This window comes from Sphaerodactylus townsendi, linkage group LG04, assembly GCF_021028975.2.
Source record: "Sphaerodactylus townsendi isolate TG3544 linkage group LG04, MPM_Stown_v2.3, whole genome shotgun sequence".
Taxonomy (NCBI): domain Eukaryota; kingdom Metazoa; phylum Chordata; class Lepidosauria; order Squamata; family Sphaerodactylidae; genus Sphaerodactylus; species Sphaerodactylus townsendi.
The window spans coordinates 49,242,653-49,259,794 of record NC_059428.1 but is presented as its reverse complement, the minus strand read 5'-3'; the positions used below and the strand labels follow the sequence as shown (position 1 = coordinate 49,259,794).

At 40.9% G+C, this 17,142-nt stretch overlaps 1 protein-coding gene across 2 annotated transcripts in view; it reads right to left on the bottom strand.

The window, feature by feature from the left end:
- LOC125430597 (ephrin type-A receptor 6) overlaps nt 1-17,142 on the bottom strand; it is a 475,628-nt gene that overhangs the window by 67,410 nt on the left and 391,076 nt on the right. For both annotated transcript variants that reach the window (XM_048492607.1, XM_048492608.1), the window contains one exon: nt 3,886-3,947. In XM_048492607.1, the coding sequence (XP_048348564.1) occupies nt 3,886-3,947 (62 nt within the window). The remainder of the gene's footprint in view (nt 1-3,885; nt 3,948-17,142) is intronic.

Below are 17,142 nucleotides of genomic sequence, written 5' to 3'. Positions count from 1 at the left end.
ACCGCCCCAAGGGTTTTTTTTAACCATTCAAGTAGTGTGATGCAGAATGTTTTTCAGATCTAACACTGTATGTGAGACAATTACCTCCAAATATTATTCTCTTTCAAATAAAAAAAAGTAAGATTCATTGGTATTTGTGAACAAATCACAAAAAATATGAAATTTTGGAAAGATGGTACAGTAGCTGGAAATAACAAAACATATTCTTTATGTTTTGGATTTTTATCTTTTGCCTTTTATATGTTTCTATAAAAGTGCTGGAATAATTCTTATACGTGAAGAAATACTTTGTGAAGTCCTTTGATATTCCAGTAGATAAAACTTCTTACAAATGTAATATTTTATTATAATTTAGAGATAAACTCATGGTTTACAGTACCATTTTTGTAGTCTCACAAAGGCATTTCAAAGTTTAGTTTTCAAGCAGCTGACAGGAAACAACATTTTTTTAAAAAGAGGAAAACTGATTTCTTTTAAAATCTAATATGTTCACTCTTTTGCTCTGCTAATTGTTAGAGCTATTCAGATGAAATACCTCAATTTCTTTCAGATTCTAAATGTTATCTCAAAATGGTATCAAAAGAATTTGAACTGATAAACCACAACTGAGGCAACAAAATGGTCTGCATATTATTATACAACTGAGAAAGATAATGAATGTTCCTGAAAGAACAATGCTGTTATGAATACCACTGCTCTTTTGTGACTCATTCTTTTGCTGATAAAAACATAAAGTGTTTAGAAGCAATTGTTAGGAAGAAACAAAATATAACAGAAATGTTGCTTGGTATTGACTATCTAATAATGAGGGAAGGCAGCATGGTGTAACCTGATCTAATCAGCTCTTGGAAGCTATGCAGGGTTATTTTACTTGGATGGGAGATCACCAAGGAGGAAGGCTATGGCAAACCACTACTGCTTCTCACTTGCCTTGAAAGCCATTTGCTGAGGTCAGCATAAGTTGGTTATGACTTGATGGCATGCTACACACATAGATATTGACTGTCTCAAAGAGGGACAATCAAAGAGGGAAAAACACCTTTTTGTTATAAAAAAACAGCGAGGAACAGAAAAGGTGACACGTACACATAGACTGCAAAAAGAATCTAAGATTTTTTTACTAATGCACACCCGGTGTTTTAATTTGAAACTTCATGTCTCCAGTAAGAAAATACAATTTTGTAGGTGTATTATCCATACGATGATAATAACAACCCACTACTGATTTATATTTAAACAGGGTTTAAACAGGGTTTAATATTTACATTACCATGGATGTAAAGGGGGAGCATCCTTTCATTGATCATGGGCAGAGATTAACTTAACTTTCTCTTCTGTTTTTAATATTAACAAAGGTTTCCTGCTATACTACTACTAAGTACTTTCTATGTTGTCAAGCAGTGCAGGGATGAGAAGGTGTTGAAATCAAACCTTGAAAATAAAAAGGGGAACTAAGGCCGTTTCCGCACGGGCGGAATATGGCGGCTTGGGGACGGCAAAAACGCCGTCCCCAGGCCGCCATTCGCACAGGGGGCGCAGCTGCATCGCAGCCGCGCCGCCCTCGCGCCGCCCTCGCGCCGCGAAGCCGGCGTTTCCCCAGAGCGATTGGAAGCGCTCTTGTTGGGGAAATGCTGCCTCGAAGCGAACGGCAGCGGCTTCGAGACGCCTCCCCCACCCTCCTCGCACCCGGCACTTACCTTGTCCCCTGGCCTCGGCGACGTGCAGGCGCGCAGGGCCAGGGGGGCGTGTCCCCAGGCCTCGGCGACGTGCCGGAGGCCCGGGGACATGCGGGGTCGGCCGGGCACCGGCGCTCCGCGGCGCTGGCTGCCCGGCTCTTTCTAGGACCGTCCGTGCGGACGGTCCTAGCGTCGTCGGGTCGGCGTCAAGTACGCCGACCCGGCCGCTTCCGCATTCGTGCGGAAACGGCCAGAGAAAGCAAAATGAAGGAGGAAAAAGTATGGGAAAAAAGGAAGAGAAATTAAGGAGAAGAGAAGAAAATGTTTTTATTTTGCTACAACACACTGACAGGGCTACCCTTTTTCAAGTTCTGGTTGAGCAGATGGAACTGGGTGGAAGGAAAGGAAGTTGGAAACAGACTTCTTGAAACAAAAACCTTGTAGCCTGGCATACCCTGCAGCAGCCATCAGGGTTGCTTGATGGTCTTGTTTTACTGTAGTGCTGACCTGGTTGATGGACTCAGAAGCATCTCGCCTCTACCATTTTGTAGTAAGGTGTGCAAGCAGACAGTCAAAGCTATTGTTGTTTATTTGGCTCTGCCCTTCCTGTACCCCTACTGGCTGTCCTACTTTTATGTCACCTTAATGTGCCTCTCAATAAAAAACGAGCCATTGAGGTGTAGTTGTTAGAGTCAAGTTCCATTCATTCTACATGTATGCTCAAAAATACAGGTGTTTTTCTGTTCATACCGCACAAAAACTGAAGAGTTTGTTGAATAATCAGCTCCCTACCTAGCAATCTGGGTTTAAGGGAAATTGGCAGATTTTTGAACACCCCTAGTTTAAAGGGAAGTGTAATACACTAGGAGTATAACAAGACAACCTTGTCATACCCACCACCACCCACATAATGCCACTTATACTGTTGGATCAGTGGTAGTTAGGAATATAGAAAAGCCATTTGCTATTTGTCATGTAGGGTTTACAGTTGCGATATTAATATCCAAATTGGTTGCCCTCCAGTGTTGTTGTTTTTTTGCGGGGGAGGGGGGTTATTCACAGAGCATCAACACTTGACCTTAAATAATGGCACTAAATTCAACTAGGCCGTAATTGAGACAGGGGGCAGGGCACACGGTGAGTCTGAGCAGTGAGCATCGTGCCTGGGCTGATCAGTGGTCGAGTGAGCCACACCTGGCCTGATTAAAGCATGACGAGTTTAAGGGATGGAGCACGCTCCCTATATATTAGGCAGCACACGGTTGCTCCGGCCTTCTTTGATGCTTGGAGCAAACTGACTCACCCACCCTCCCTATTTTAAAAGGGAAGAGTTTGCTGCTCTATTTGTCGCAGCCTTGGCAGTTTGGGGAGAGGACCGCATCCTGATAGGAAGGCTGAGCTTGTGCGCTGGACCTCCCTGTGGTTGGGGGCCTCCTTAAGGGGCTTGGGGTGGGGCGGGCTTATGGCGCATGCTGCGGAGGCCTCTGCAATTTGAGCCTGACACTCCAGCAGTTAGGGGGCCACAAAGGACGGGCACCCCGGTGGCCCAGTACCTCTCTGTCCTCCCTAATAGAGATTGGGGTTGTTGCCAGGGTCAGCCAAGAGTGCTGACCGGCTGCTAAATGGATGGCTCCTCTTGCTTGCCCAGCTTCTGCCTTAATAATAAAAAGGGCTTCGGCCCATTTTAATTCCAAGACGTGTCCTGTCGTTATTCACCAGATGAAACCTCTGCACATCTGGGCACAAATGGATGGCTTTTGTCAAGCCACTTCACACAATTTGTTAAATGCAAGTAACCATAAATTATTACAGATCAGTTACCTGACTTAAGTCATACTTCCTTAAGGCCTTCCCCTCCCCTTGAAAATAATTTAAACATGACTAAGTAAAATAAGCAGCTTCCATGCGGCAAAGCATTTGCATTTCAATTTGTCATTTTATTCACAATACCACCATTCCAAATACATTTTTACTAAATATGGGAACTGATCTTGTAGAAGAAATCAATTACATTGTTAAGTTTAAATCTTTTTTTCTGGCTAAGCTCTAATATATCACTGTACCTAAGAACTGCACCCTGGGGAAAATGCTTCTCTTCAACTAAAAATTCATGAATAACATTATGTAAAAATTAATTTATGATAAATGATTTGGAATCTTTACTTAGAATTGCTTCTTATTCAAATGTCCTGAGAAAATGACACCTCACCCGTAGAAAGGAGTCAAGGGATCCATTCTCCATGTATTCAACCACAATCATTACTGGTCTGCCTGCAAAGACAGCAAAGGAATGTGTTAGAATTATGGGTATATTAAGGGTTTGTCATAACTCCAGCTGTTATGAAAAGATTACTTGCATTAGTAAAGTATGTTGCTCATTTTACTGTCCTCTACTATAGTGATATGTACCTCATTGTTCTATTATTTTTCAGATGTATTTTCTCTGACCATGCTGGCAGATTAATTGAAGGCATTTGCAGACGGATGGGGAGAGCTTGCCCCTGGATCACAGAGAACACACACACCAATTGTGGAATAAAATTGGGCCGCAGCCCGTTTTATTGCAATGAGAAGCTAGGGCAAGAAGGGATCACATCAGAGCCATGGGCCAGCACCCTTGCTGGTCCCCCAAAACCATCCCCAATCCCTACTGGGGCATGGGACAGGGAGTTAGTGGGTGCCACCTGAGCACAAGCCCTATTCATGACTCCGCCTCCTTGCTGGGGTAGCGGGCTCGATTGCATAGCCTCCACGGCTTGTGCCATGAGACCTGCCCTACCCCAAGCCTCTTATAGAGGCCCCCAACCGCGGAGAAAATCCAGCTCGCAGGCTCTGTTTTCTCCCAAAAAGATGTGATCCCCTGCCCTAAACCTGCCAGGCTGCGACAATAAAGTACAATTAACAACAACTGCAACTCCAAAACCAATATTAACTGTAATACAACTAACTTCCTCAACAGTAGGGGGGAAGGGTGGGTGTTGCTGCTGCCTCAGCTGTTAATGAGACCGAGGCAAGCCCGCGTGCCACCTTAAAAGGCGTGCATGCCCCCTTCCTCTGCATGTGATTGGGGCTTCGATCCCCCACATATGTGATGGCTTTCAACTATGCCCGGGGCCACCGCTCCTTCGACCAGTGAAATGCCCCCTGAGCCTCCCCACCTCCGCAACTGCGGCCCCCGGTGAATCTGGGGCTGCTATTTATTTTGTTTTGCTTTTTAATTAAATAACTTAAGTCAGAATCAAATAGTTATAGCCATGGTATCCTACACAGTCCTGTGCACTCTGAAGAGTTTCTGGAGATGCTGGACATTCATGCTTGTTATGTGTGTACAGTAGGCCAAAAGTGGTCAGTATTTATTCCTCCCACACGTATAGCAGAGCTTCTGGCTGGTGCCAATTTTCTTCCTGTGCTCACTGATATATGGTCCCTAAACAGTGACCTTACTATGCTTTTTTTAAATACAGAAAACCATTCATGTGTGAAATAGTTCCTTTATGGAAATGTTAAAAGTCACCACATTAGAGATATTAGCTGGGTTGAACACATAAAAAACAAACCATGTCCAGATCTGTGCCTGCTAGACCATAGTAGCCCTCAATGGCAAGCATTGAAAATGGGATAAGAATATATATTGTTAAAGGCTTTCATGGCTGGAATCACTGGGGTGTTGTGTGGTTTCTGGACTGTATGGCCATTTTCTCCTGATATTTCTCCTGAATATGCCAGCCACAGATGCAGGTGAAACGTCAGGAGAAAGTGCTACTACAACACGGCTGTACAGCATGGAAACTACACAACATTCCAGGGATGAGAATATTTACTTATTTCTATATTTCAAATTCAAAATCTTACCCTGGAAAAATATTATATAAGCACCATAGATTTCTATATAAAGCTGAGTATTAAGTGCATATCTGCTAGCATAATTAGCTATAAAGATAATATTTTCTTGTAATCTGTGTGCATTTGTGAGCCTCATAAGATTGGTTGTCTGCATTTATTCATCATCTGGGCTATATTACTATATCTAAAGTATAGCGCATAAGCTGCTTTAATCACAATATGTTTTGAATTCAGTGCAATTGTATGCATATTTAAGATGAAGCATACATTCCAGTTCTCTGTTGGCTATAAATTGGTTGACACTTGCCTACTCACCACTTGTTGAATATAACTTCAAATGATTCTTCTCAGCCACTACAGCAAAGTTTTCATATCACCCAAACTCAGCTCAAGGACAATACATATATGGGTGAACAGCGGCTAGTTCAAATGATAGATCAGGTCAATGCTGGTGGAGAGTGGGAGAAGAGATGAAGTAAGTCTTCCCTACACTGCTGTAATGCCCATTGGGCAAGGTGGGCAGCTGCCCAGGGCATCACCTTGGGGGGGGGGCATCAAAATGCTGGGCTCGTTTTTGGGTATTTTAGTGGTTTTCCATTTTTGGCCTTCAGGGGGTGCAGTTTTTAGGCTAGCTGCACCAAAATTTCAGGGTATCAGCAGGTGACTGTCCTTATGATACCCCCCCAGGTTTGGTGAGGTTTGGTTCAGGGATTCCAAAGTTATGGACTCCCAAAGGGGGTGCCCCTATCCCCCATTGTTTCCAATGGGAGCTAATAGGAGATGGGGGCTACAGTTTTGAGGGTTCATAACTTTGGCCCTGAACTAAACTGCACTAAACCTGAGAATATCGTAGAGAGTTCTCTTATGAGATCCTGGTCCCTGAGAAGTGAATGAAAGTTGCCTTCAGAAATGTGCCCCAGCCTACAACTCCCCATTGATAGCAATGCAGAAAACTCAATGCAGAACAAGATTCTTGGGCAGAATTTCAGGATGTTCTTGCAGGGAGGGCATTCTTGGACATTATCAGCACCAACATTTCTGGGTACTGAGATCCAAGGGAGACTGTTATGATGGCACCCCAAGGTTTGGTGCAGTTTGGTTCAGGGGCCCAAAGTTATGGACCCTCAAAAGGGTAGCCCCCATCTCCTTAGCAAAAGAATGGGGGGATGGGGTAACCCCAACTTGAGGGGTACATAACTGGGACCTAAAACCAAACTGCACCAAACTTGGGGCACCATAAGGACAGTTTCCAGATGATACCCCTGAAATTTTGGTGCCGATACATCAAAATGCGCCTCTGCAGGAACATCCCAGAAATTTGCCCAAGAATCTTTGTTCTACGATTGAGTTTTCTGCATTGGGTTGCCAATGGGGTTGGGTGGTATTGGGGCACATTTCTGAAGGCACAGTCTCAAACTCAGGGAGTCTCCATAAGGAAGACTTCCTCAATGATAGACACCCAGGTTTGGTGCAGGTTTGGTGCAGTGGGGGCCAAAGTTATCAGGGACCCTCAAAACTGTAGCAACCCCATCTCCTATTAGCTCCCATTAAGAAACAACTGTGGGGGAATAGGGGCCTGCCTTTGGGGATCCCATAACTGTGGACTCCTTTGAACCAAACTCTCACCAAATCAATGAGGGAGTAGCATAAGCACAGTCTCCTGATGATATGCTGAAATTGTGGTGCTGATACGTCTAAAAATGCACCCCCTGCAGGCACCAATGTCCTGGTGCAAAATAAAATTGAGGGTGCGGTGAATTGGAGTGGCTCACTGCTAGGGTTGAGCATCCAACTCAGGTTTTGCCCAGGGCTACAGTTTGCCCAGGGCTGCCTCGTTACGCCCCTGCTTTCCTACCTACTTGTTGTAGAAGGTGAAGCTCCAATAGCTGTGGAATCCTTATATTGCATATCATACAATTAGATGTACATTGGCTACATAAGCACTGTTGAAAGCTAGGATTGAACTATCTGTGCAGAGTTGTTATGTTCAACAGATATGTTGAAGCAACACTGTACTTCGTGGGTAAGTAGGTAAGGAATGCTTCTTTCATTTCTTGCTCACCAGCATGTATACAACTGGGATTTTGGTCAAACCAGCCCATCTAGCCCATGAAGTAATGAACATACCTGTGCAAATTGGCTTTGCATGGAATAAAGATATCTAGTCAGACATACAGTTATTGTAAGCATTATTCTGCTTGATAATTTTGGTCTTTCAAGTTCTTGCTTTGGAACATGATATACATTATATAGTTAATATTCCATGTTTGTGATAGATATGTCTAAGTCATTTTGGTACTAATTTTAACTTCTGCATTTACTTGATAAGCCTTTCACTGTTTGTGTTCAGGAGTAAACTATCACTCAAACGACCTAGGAGAAATAGCCCAATTTGCATGCTAATCAGGGCATCCCATCAGATATTATTTAGGTAATGCTAATAATACAAAGGAGTGAATAATATATGCAAAACTATTGTCATGAATCATTTTGCATGAAATCCGGGAAAGAATAAAATAGCAAATACCTCTTGTGCGAATGCCTATAATAGTTTTGTGGAATGAGTGTCAGATAAAATGATAAAGGAATAAAGAAACTGGCTATTTTCAAAGAACCTTGTCTATATTTGCCCATTATTGCTGTTTTAAAAAATATTTCTGGTAACTGATATATAGATACAGTATAATTGGATTTCATTCAGTAAACATGTACAAAAGGGCATTGTTATTTTATTATTAGACTTCCAGAAACATTTCTTTACTATAACTTTTCTTCCATGATGTTGGGGAATGAAAAATATATTGATTGTTTGACCAAGACCAAAGGCCAGAATCCTTGACTAATATAGAAGGGGTTTTTTTGCCCGCTTATGAGTGATGCTAGCAATGAGAGTCCCTATTAAGATGGGTCACTTTTGTTATCCCAAGCAGGTCCAGTTTTGGGAACTTTCTCTTCATTAGTTCTTATAAAACACCTCATGGATTCAAGGAAAACAATGTACAGTTACTTAAGGTAATATTTTCTTTTAATAATAAATTCATAATCAATGCTTTTAATATAATTCAAGTGCTGTGGCAGAATACATTTTGCTGTTACAATTAATCTCTGCTCTTATAAACAAAAATAAGCTTTATAATACATAAAGACTGACAAATTTAGTGTAGCATCAATAACTGTTGAATAAATAATTGTTGAATGTTAGAGGAATATGCCCACCAGCCGTTTAAAATCTGTGCTGAGCTTCTGTTTTTTTTTCCTGTTGCAGGTACTTAAAGGAAGGTCTTTAATAGCAAATTAAAATTTATGAAGGTTGAAACCTCTTCCCTATCTCCATTTCTTATCCCTAAAAGCTGCTATTGCAGATCTTTGCTAGATTCTGGGGATTAAAGTAGTCAATAGTAAATGCATCACATCTGCATTTAACAGTGATGCTTCTTGAAGGAAAAGTCAGAGTGGGAAACAGCAATTTCATTTAATTTTCTTTTTTTTTGTATGCCTCAGTAATTAATAGGATTAAGAACCATCAGGTAAAGGAAAGTTTTTGACACAATCCTCTATGGTTTCAAATTAGATAGGACATGTGGTGAACCTGCAGGGACTTATGGGAGTCACATCATTTCCCCCAGCATTCCCTTCTCTATATTATTTCCTCTTTCTTTCTTTCTAGGCAAGCCTCATATCTTCTCCTCTTTCCATCCACTCATGAATGTATTTTTCTTTTATCCAGTGGTGCCATCACCCCATTTTTCAAATTTGTGCACAGTAGGGACCTAAAACAGCTTACAGCATTATTTTCTCTCGCATTTATTCTAAAAACAATCCTGTGAGGTAGATGAGGCTGAAAGAGAGTGGCTTTTGCGACATCACCCAACAAGATTTCATAGCAGAGTGGAGACTGGAACTTGGCTGTCCCAGATCCTAGTCTGCCACTGCAATCACCACAGCATGCTGGCTCTCAACCCCCACACACCCCATGCAGCCTCTCCATAAAAAAAGTCTGGCCAAGTTGCAGAAGTTGTGTTGTAGTAAGCTGCTTAGGTGTGTTGTGCAGGAGCTACAGCTGAGGCCAGCCAAATCATGCCAGTAGTGTGGAGGCTTTCACTAGGCCCAGGCAAGTTGTGTGGTATGAAGGTGTAACAAGTGTCGCACCTGGATGAGTGGCACAAATTGCAGGGTAGCAAGTTGTCCAGTAGTTGCTGCTGGTCACTTCCTTCAAGGCACAGGGAAGGAGAGCAGGAGTAGATTGAGATGACAAAATAGCACTGGAAAGGACCCTGTCTCTTCCCTGTTTCCCCCATCTTTTATTGACAGAAACCAAGGTTCGAAGATTGAATACTATTGTCATTACCTAGCAACCTCCACAATGGCTCCAAGTTCTCAGAGAACCAACGTGGTGTAGTGGTTAAGATCAGCAGACTAATCTGGAGAATCAGGTTTGATTCCCTACTCCTCCACTTGAGTGACAAACTTTTACCTGGTGAACTGGATTTGCTTCTCTACTCCTACACACGAAACCTGCTGGATGACTTGGACTAGTCACAGTTCTCTCAGAACTCTCTCAGCACCACCTACCTCACAAGATGTTTGTTGTGGGGAGGAGAAGGGATGGAATTTGTAAGTTGCTTTGAGACTCACAACAGGGGGAAAAGCAGACTCTCAATCCAAATTCTTCCTCTTCTTCTCTACTACTACTCATTTCTTACAGGTACAGAAGCTGCTTCTAGTATTTTGTGGGCTGTTTAACTACCCAATGTATTTTTAGATTTCAGGGTTTTTTTTTAAGTCTGGGACTTTTTTTTAGGTTTGTAGAAAAATCTGTCTTGCCTGTTCTGTATTTAAATCAGTTTCTGTATTTAAATATCCACATATAAATTTGATATATTGTTATATATCACTTGGTAAAGCTAGCTTTCTTGGGACACTCTTAGCTTCTATGTCAGCTATCCTTTAGTGCAAAATGAAAAAGAAGGGGATGAGATAACAATAAATATTTTTGTTGTGCTCCTTAGGATTATTGTAAGACAAACTCAAAGATATCTTTTATCATTGGCTAGACAAGCAGCTTCCACTGGAAGGGCAGGGGGAGAAAGAGTGCAATGAGAAACACAGCAACTGGCTTACTGTTGACCCACCTTTAGTGTCTCTTACTAGGTCATGCAGTAAAGCAGTTCTTCTGCTTTACTGCATGTTCTTCTTTCATACAGTCATATGTTGCTCACTATGGTAGGTTTCAGCTGTAACCTGTTAAATCCATAACTCTATTTGTAAATTCATGTTGGAGTGAGTGTGTGTATATGTAAATTCATGTTGGAGTGAGTGTGTATATATATATAAGATTTTACTATTGTATTGGTGCATACAGCTATATAATCAGATACTCACTCAAATGTTTCTGCTTCTTCCTTTCTTAATTTCCTTGCAGAAATTGTACGTAAGCAACCCTGACAGGTAATAATAAATACGGAACTTTGAATTAGCATGTAAACTCTTTAATCTTACTGTATAATTGAGCAGCATGTTCCTGACGATGAACCAGAAAAAGTGAGGGCTGCTGGGAAGTGTAATCCTCTTCTATCTGAGAGGGTTCAGATTCCAGCATACTCCTCTCCTCTCCCCATGGTGTGCTTCTCCCTAGTGGTGGTGAGCCTTGAAAAGGAGAAAAGTGCAGGTTCTGCCTAGGTGTAACTGAACTGTTGAAATCCTTCTCTTCCTTTTCCTGAGCTGAGAAAGGAGGAGGGTTTCAATACTATTTCTGATTCATCACTCTTCCCTTCAGTTCATTATAGATTTATGCAGCTATACAATGTGAAAATACTACTTCTGTCAGAATTGTTCAAATGTAAGCCTGTAATTCATGTCATGCTTCATGAATAGCAGTTTATTCAGAGGAGCAGTACAATGTGGAAGGAAGGGATTCATGCAGCACCTCAATGTAGCTTTTCAGAGTAGGAAGGTTTGTCTTTTGAATGCTCTGTGACCTCAGAATTTCCACTGTGACTTTTTGTGTGAAGTCCTTTTTCCATACTATACTATTTATGGGAATTTATCGCTCATGAGATGTACTAATTTGCATGAAAATTATAAATTATAATAAGTAATAATGGTATTGGAACTTTATTGTTTACTGTTCAACAATTTTTCTGATAAGGAACAACACTTTTGTGAAGTGGAGAAATAATATTTCCATTCAACAAATCTCTGAAAGACTTCTTACCAAGTCCAAGGATGAGGTCACACTGAACCCAAGACAAGTACTCTGCCTGTTTTATTCAAGTATTTCATTGACATGTAAAAAAAAACAAATTCAAGAATTTATAAAACACATTTCTGTCAGTGTGTCTAAACTGATTTCTATTAAGAACTATTTTAAATTTCAAGCATGATAGTATATTCTTAATCCATCTCAGTAATAATGGTTCATACTTTGTCTAGGCTGCTTTCACGTGTCGGGATCCTTGGGTGTTGGCTGGTTGTTGGTTGCATGGCCGTGTTCTAAAGCATGCTCTCCCTGATCGTTGTGGCCTGCATCTGTGGCTGGCATCTTCAGAGGATCCTCTGAAGATGCCAGCCACAGATGCAGGCGAAACGTCAGGAGAGAATGCTGCTAGAACACGGCCATACAGCCCGGAAACCACACAGCACCCAAGTTCATACTTTGCTTCGGATTGCACTGTTGGTCAACTCTACATCAAACTCATACTAGACAGAATGAGGTAAAATCTCTTGCATGTTAATCATGTTAAGAGGTTTAATCTTAATGACACATCTAAGAACACAAGAACATATGAAGTGCAGTGCTGGATCAGAGCGAAGGTAGGCTTAGCACACTGTCTCCCCCAGTGCAAATGTTGATGGCTCTGTGTGATGGATTCTAGGACATTGCTAATGTGTAACTTAGCAAGAGGCAACCTGAATATAAAGAGTGAGAACAAGATCACTTCTTATTGACTGGAAGAGAGAGTGCCAGTTAATCAGTGGGTGGATATTTTGAACAGAAAAAGACAGTTGAAGGGAGTTTTTGAAGAGGCAGTGGTTAAATGAACATCTCTGTACTCTTGGCTGAAACCTTTGCTTTCTGAAGGGATTGTCAGACAGACATGGCTGGTCTGATCTGGGTTCCGGGTAGCAGTTTAACACAGACACAAATGGGGATATTGTTTATCTTTGGGAAATATATGGTGAAAGGGAGAGGCAGTGAGGCTTCTAATTCAGTCAGTACCCAAAGAAGGATGGCATTCTTATGAGGGTCAGAAGGGAAAAATCCTCATCATAATCCTTGTGAATAGGAAATAATCTTCTGGAAGAATGTCCCTAGTCTGGTGTTAGGTCAAACTCCTAAAGATTTTACTTCAGGGTAAAAGTATTCACATTAAGCTTGCTATAGATGATAGATTTCTGATAACTCTGGCATTTGGAGGTGCACAGACTTAAGTAGAATGATAAATTCCTAAGGAAAATTGCCAGTATTTGAAAGCTTTCTGTATATTAAGTTACTTATTACATCTTGCCAGGGACTGAAAAATATTGTCCAAATATTGTCTAAATTGAAACTGCAATGTCCATCTGTAAATAACTTTCTGATAATGAAGCTTACTTGTTTTCTCTTTCTGACGTCTAACAGTTTTAATGTCTTTTCTAGTTCCTTTTTAACTGTTCAAAGTATGGACTGGCTTATGCCATGTGTACTGCATAATTCAGATTAGAGATTGGATATACTGCCAAAATCTCTTGAAATATGTTGTACAAAAATTATTTACAGATCATTTTAGTGTTTATAAGGGTTATTTCTACACTGCATTTGCACTCAGCCAAAGGAAGCATTTTAAAACCAGTGAATTTCAGTGCATAGTAGAATATGTGCTTTCTTCTCCTGTGGAAGTCCACTGAATGTCAAATTGCTCAACTTTGACTGACTTGAATACCTAGTAGTTTAAAAGCAATAATGTTAAACTATCAAATGCCATTCAGAATCATGCAATTTTAAATAGCTATTTTATTTACATTTCATCTAATATTTATTTTTAATTTTACTTCTAATTTTCACCACAGCCAAGGATTTTGACAGTCTGTAATTTAATTGAATGGTAGAATGATGAATAAGAGTAAGAATTAAAAGGGCTATATCAACGATAAAACATTTAGAATGTTGTCTCCTCTCATTATTTTAAATTCTTAAACAAAGCCTGTGTTAATGAATGTTTAAAATATAAAATTAATATTTTCCCAAAAATAATACATTTAGCACACATTGATTTTTTTTTTGCATTTTATATTCATAATGAAAAGTTCAACCTGTGCTAAGGGAATAAATGAACAGGAGAAATGCACATCATTTATTCTTTCCTACATAAAACAAAATAGCCATCCTGTGTCTGTGGGGAGCTGATTAGTCACTGTCTTTTTCCATAGTAAATTGGATGTTTGGGTGGATCTTGTTGATATGGTCCAGGAACTTGTTTAGTTCTTCTTCTCTGTGGCTCCAAATGGTGAATGTGTCATCCATATAACAGAACCACATGGTGGGCTTTTTTGATGCTGTTTCCAGGGCTTGCTTCTCAAAGTGTTCTCTAAGAAGAAGAACTAAACAAGTTCTTGGACCATATCAACAAGATCCACCCAAACATCCAATTTACTATGAAAAAGAAAATGAAGGAAAACTGCCATTTCTAGATGTCCTAGTCAGCCGCAAACCAAACCAACAATTGGGCCACACAGTATACAGAAAACCTACACACACTGATAGATATCTACACAAAAACTTCAGTCATCATCCAGGACAAAAAAGGAGCACCATAAAAACTTTGGTAGATCGCACAAACAGAATCTGTGAACCCCACCTCCTTCAAGATGAATTGAACCACCTAAACCAGGCTCTACAGGCTAATGGTTACTCTACTACAGACATCAGAAAAGCTGCAAGACCAAGAACAAGCCACATGAACAAAGATAAAGAGCCATCTAGAGGAAAAGTGTTCTTACCATACATCAAGGGAACCACTGACCTCACAGGAAAACTGATGAAGAAGCATAACCTACAAATAATCTACAGACCCACTAAGAAAATTCAACAAATGATATGTTCAGCAAAGGATAAGAGGGATCCTCTAGCTACTGCAGGAGTCTACCGCATACCATGTAGCTGTGGACAAGTCTACATAGGAACCACCAAACGCAGCGCTCAGAAACGAATCAAAGAACACGAAAGGCACTGCAGACTGTTTCAGCCAGAAAAATCAGCAATAGCAGAACACATGATAAACCAACCTGGACACAGAATATTATTTGAAAACACAGAAATTCTGGACCATTCTGACAACCATTACATCAGACCACAGAGAAGCCATTGAAATCCACAAGCACATGGACAAATTCAACAGAAAGGAAGAAACTATGAAAATGAACAGAATTTGGCTGCCAGTTTTGAAAAACACTAGGATCAAGACAGTGACTAATCACCTCCACACAAACACAGGATGACTATAGACAATCAAAGGGAACAAAGGCCAGACTACTTCTATTCAGATGCCTCACCTATTGACCTTGCTATCTCCATTGTTACTCACATGCTACACTTCAGTGTTACTCAGTTGCCAGGCCACTCCTATTCAGATGCCCTCACCTATTGACCTTTACTCACAGGTATATATACTCCACTTGCTTTCCTTTCCAACTATCAGATCCTCTGAAGATGCCAGCCACAGATGCAGGCGAAACGTCAGGAGAGAATGCTGCTAGTACACGGCCATAAAGCCCGGAAGCCACACAGCACCCCACTATTATAGCTGTGTTGCATTACTCCTGTTTTCATTTTGTGTTGGGATGTGGATTAGGGATTTAACTTGAAATGACATCTAGTTAAAAGCATTTGATTATTTAACAAGTGATGTACCTTTTAAAGCACATTAGAAGCCCGCCCTCCACTTGAGGCCTCCTACACAGCAGGCAGACAAGTAGGCCAACTGTCTGGGAGTTTTCTTGTAGAGCTGGAGTAGCTTTATTTTTGTATGCTTGATATGGGGAGTGCAAGTTTGTTAATATCCCCATAAGTGAACTATTTCTGATTTTGCTTTATATAGATATTCGCTTTCCATGCTTGAACAAAAACTTAACTCTTTCATCAGCAGATTCTTTCATTGCTGTATGGATGTATCACTGAACACATTCTCTACAGCTAGGAATACAACCTAAGATATCCGTTCCGCTAGTACAAATGTGAGAGATGATAGGGTGAGGAAGTAAGCAAATGATAGTTTGCATCACGCATTGGCTCCATATCTCTCATGGCCTGGCTAAAGTGAAACGTGGCTGGCAGAAGTAGGGTTGCCAGCCCTGAGAGCTTTGGGGACTGTGGTAACAAATTTTGCAGTGTAACTTCCAGTCAAATAAACCATAGAATTTCACGGAATTGACTGAGCATCACAACAAATAGTGATATCACTTCTGGTTATGCAGCTGATGTGATATCACAGCAACTTTCACAATTCATCCACAATTTCTCCCACAGCTGCACTGGTTTGACACCACACCTACAGTCCACAGGAACTTAAAATAAAATCAGAGGGAAGAAGAGGGAAGAAACCAGGAAGGACAAGACTGCAGAAAGTCTGAACTCAGAGATTCTTACTTGGAGCCATGTTGTAGTCTCTGGAGGAACTTGGATATTAAAGGTGAACCTGTGAAGAACTGACCAGGATACTTTGGAACCTAGAGAGAATAGGGTCACCAATGTCCAGAGGCTCATCCATTCCTCAGGAAAGCGACAGATGATTTTCTTCCTTAGGCTGTTTTATGTGAATCTGAGCCAATTGGAATGGTTGGAATATTCCTAAAGACATGTTTCTCTCCAGCCACATACTGTAACAGAATTGTGTCTCATACCAAATGTGTGTAAGTGCCGCCAAGTCTCAGCCAACTTATGGCAACTAGGGGTGTGCATTTGACAAAGCTAAACAAACAAAAAAAATCCCCAAAATACCAGCATGGAATTATAGTTAAGAGTGATGGACTCTAATCTGGAGGGCCAAGTTTGATTCCCCTCTCCTCCACATACGGTAAGCAGTGGATTCTAATCTGGTGAGCTGGTTTTGTTTCTCCCTCCCCTCACCCCAGTGCATGAAACCTACTGGGTGACCATGGGCTAGTCACAGTTCTCTCAGAACTCTCTCAAACCCACTTATCTTAAAAGGTTTCAGTTGTGGGGAGGTGAAGGGAAGACAATTGTAAAGCACCTAAAGATGCCTTAATGGTTGAGAAAACGGAATAAAAACTAACTCTTTTTCTTATTGGAATTTGGGAAATGGGTTCCCAAGGGAAAAAATGGTGGTGATTTTCAAAAATGACCAGGATTGTGGACCAGGCCTCATCCCTGGTTGCTGTTTATAAGACCTTTAAAACTTGAGTATTCTAGGAAGATTTTTGTTAAGAGCTAATGATAGAAAGTTTAAATTTTGATTAATCAATTTTGTTTTTTCTGACTAGGATTCTTGAATACATTGGCAGTTGGCAAGGTGTTGCAATGTTTGGGTTGAGGTTTTAGCTGTATGTATACATTTTAACTTGTATTTGTTTTTAGAATCTTGTTGGCAGTTGTCCTTAGCCTTTGGGAGTATAATAAATTTAAATT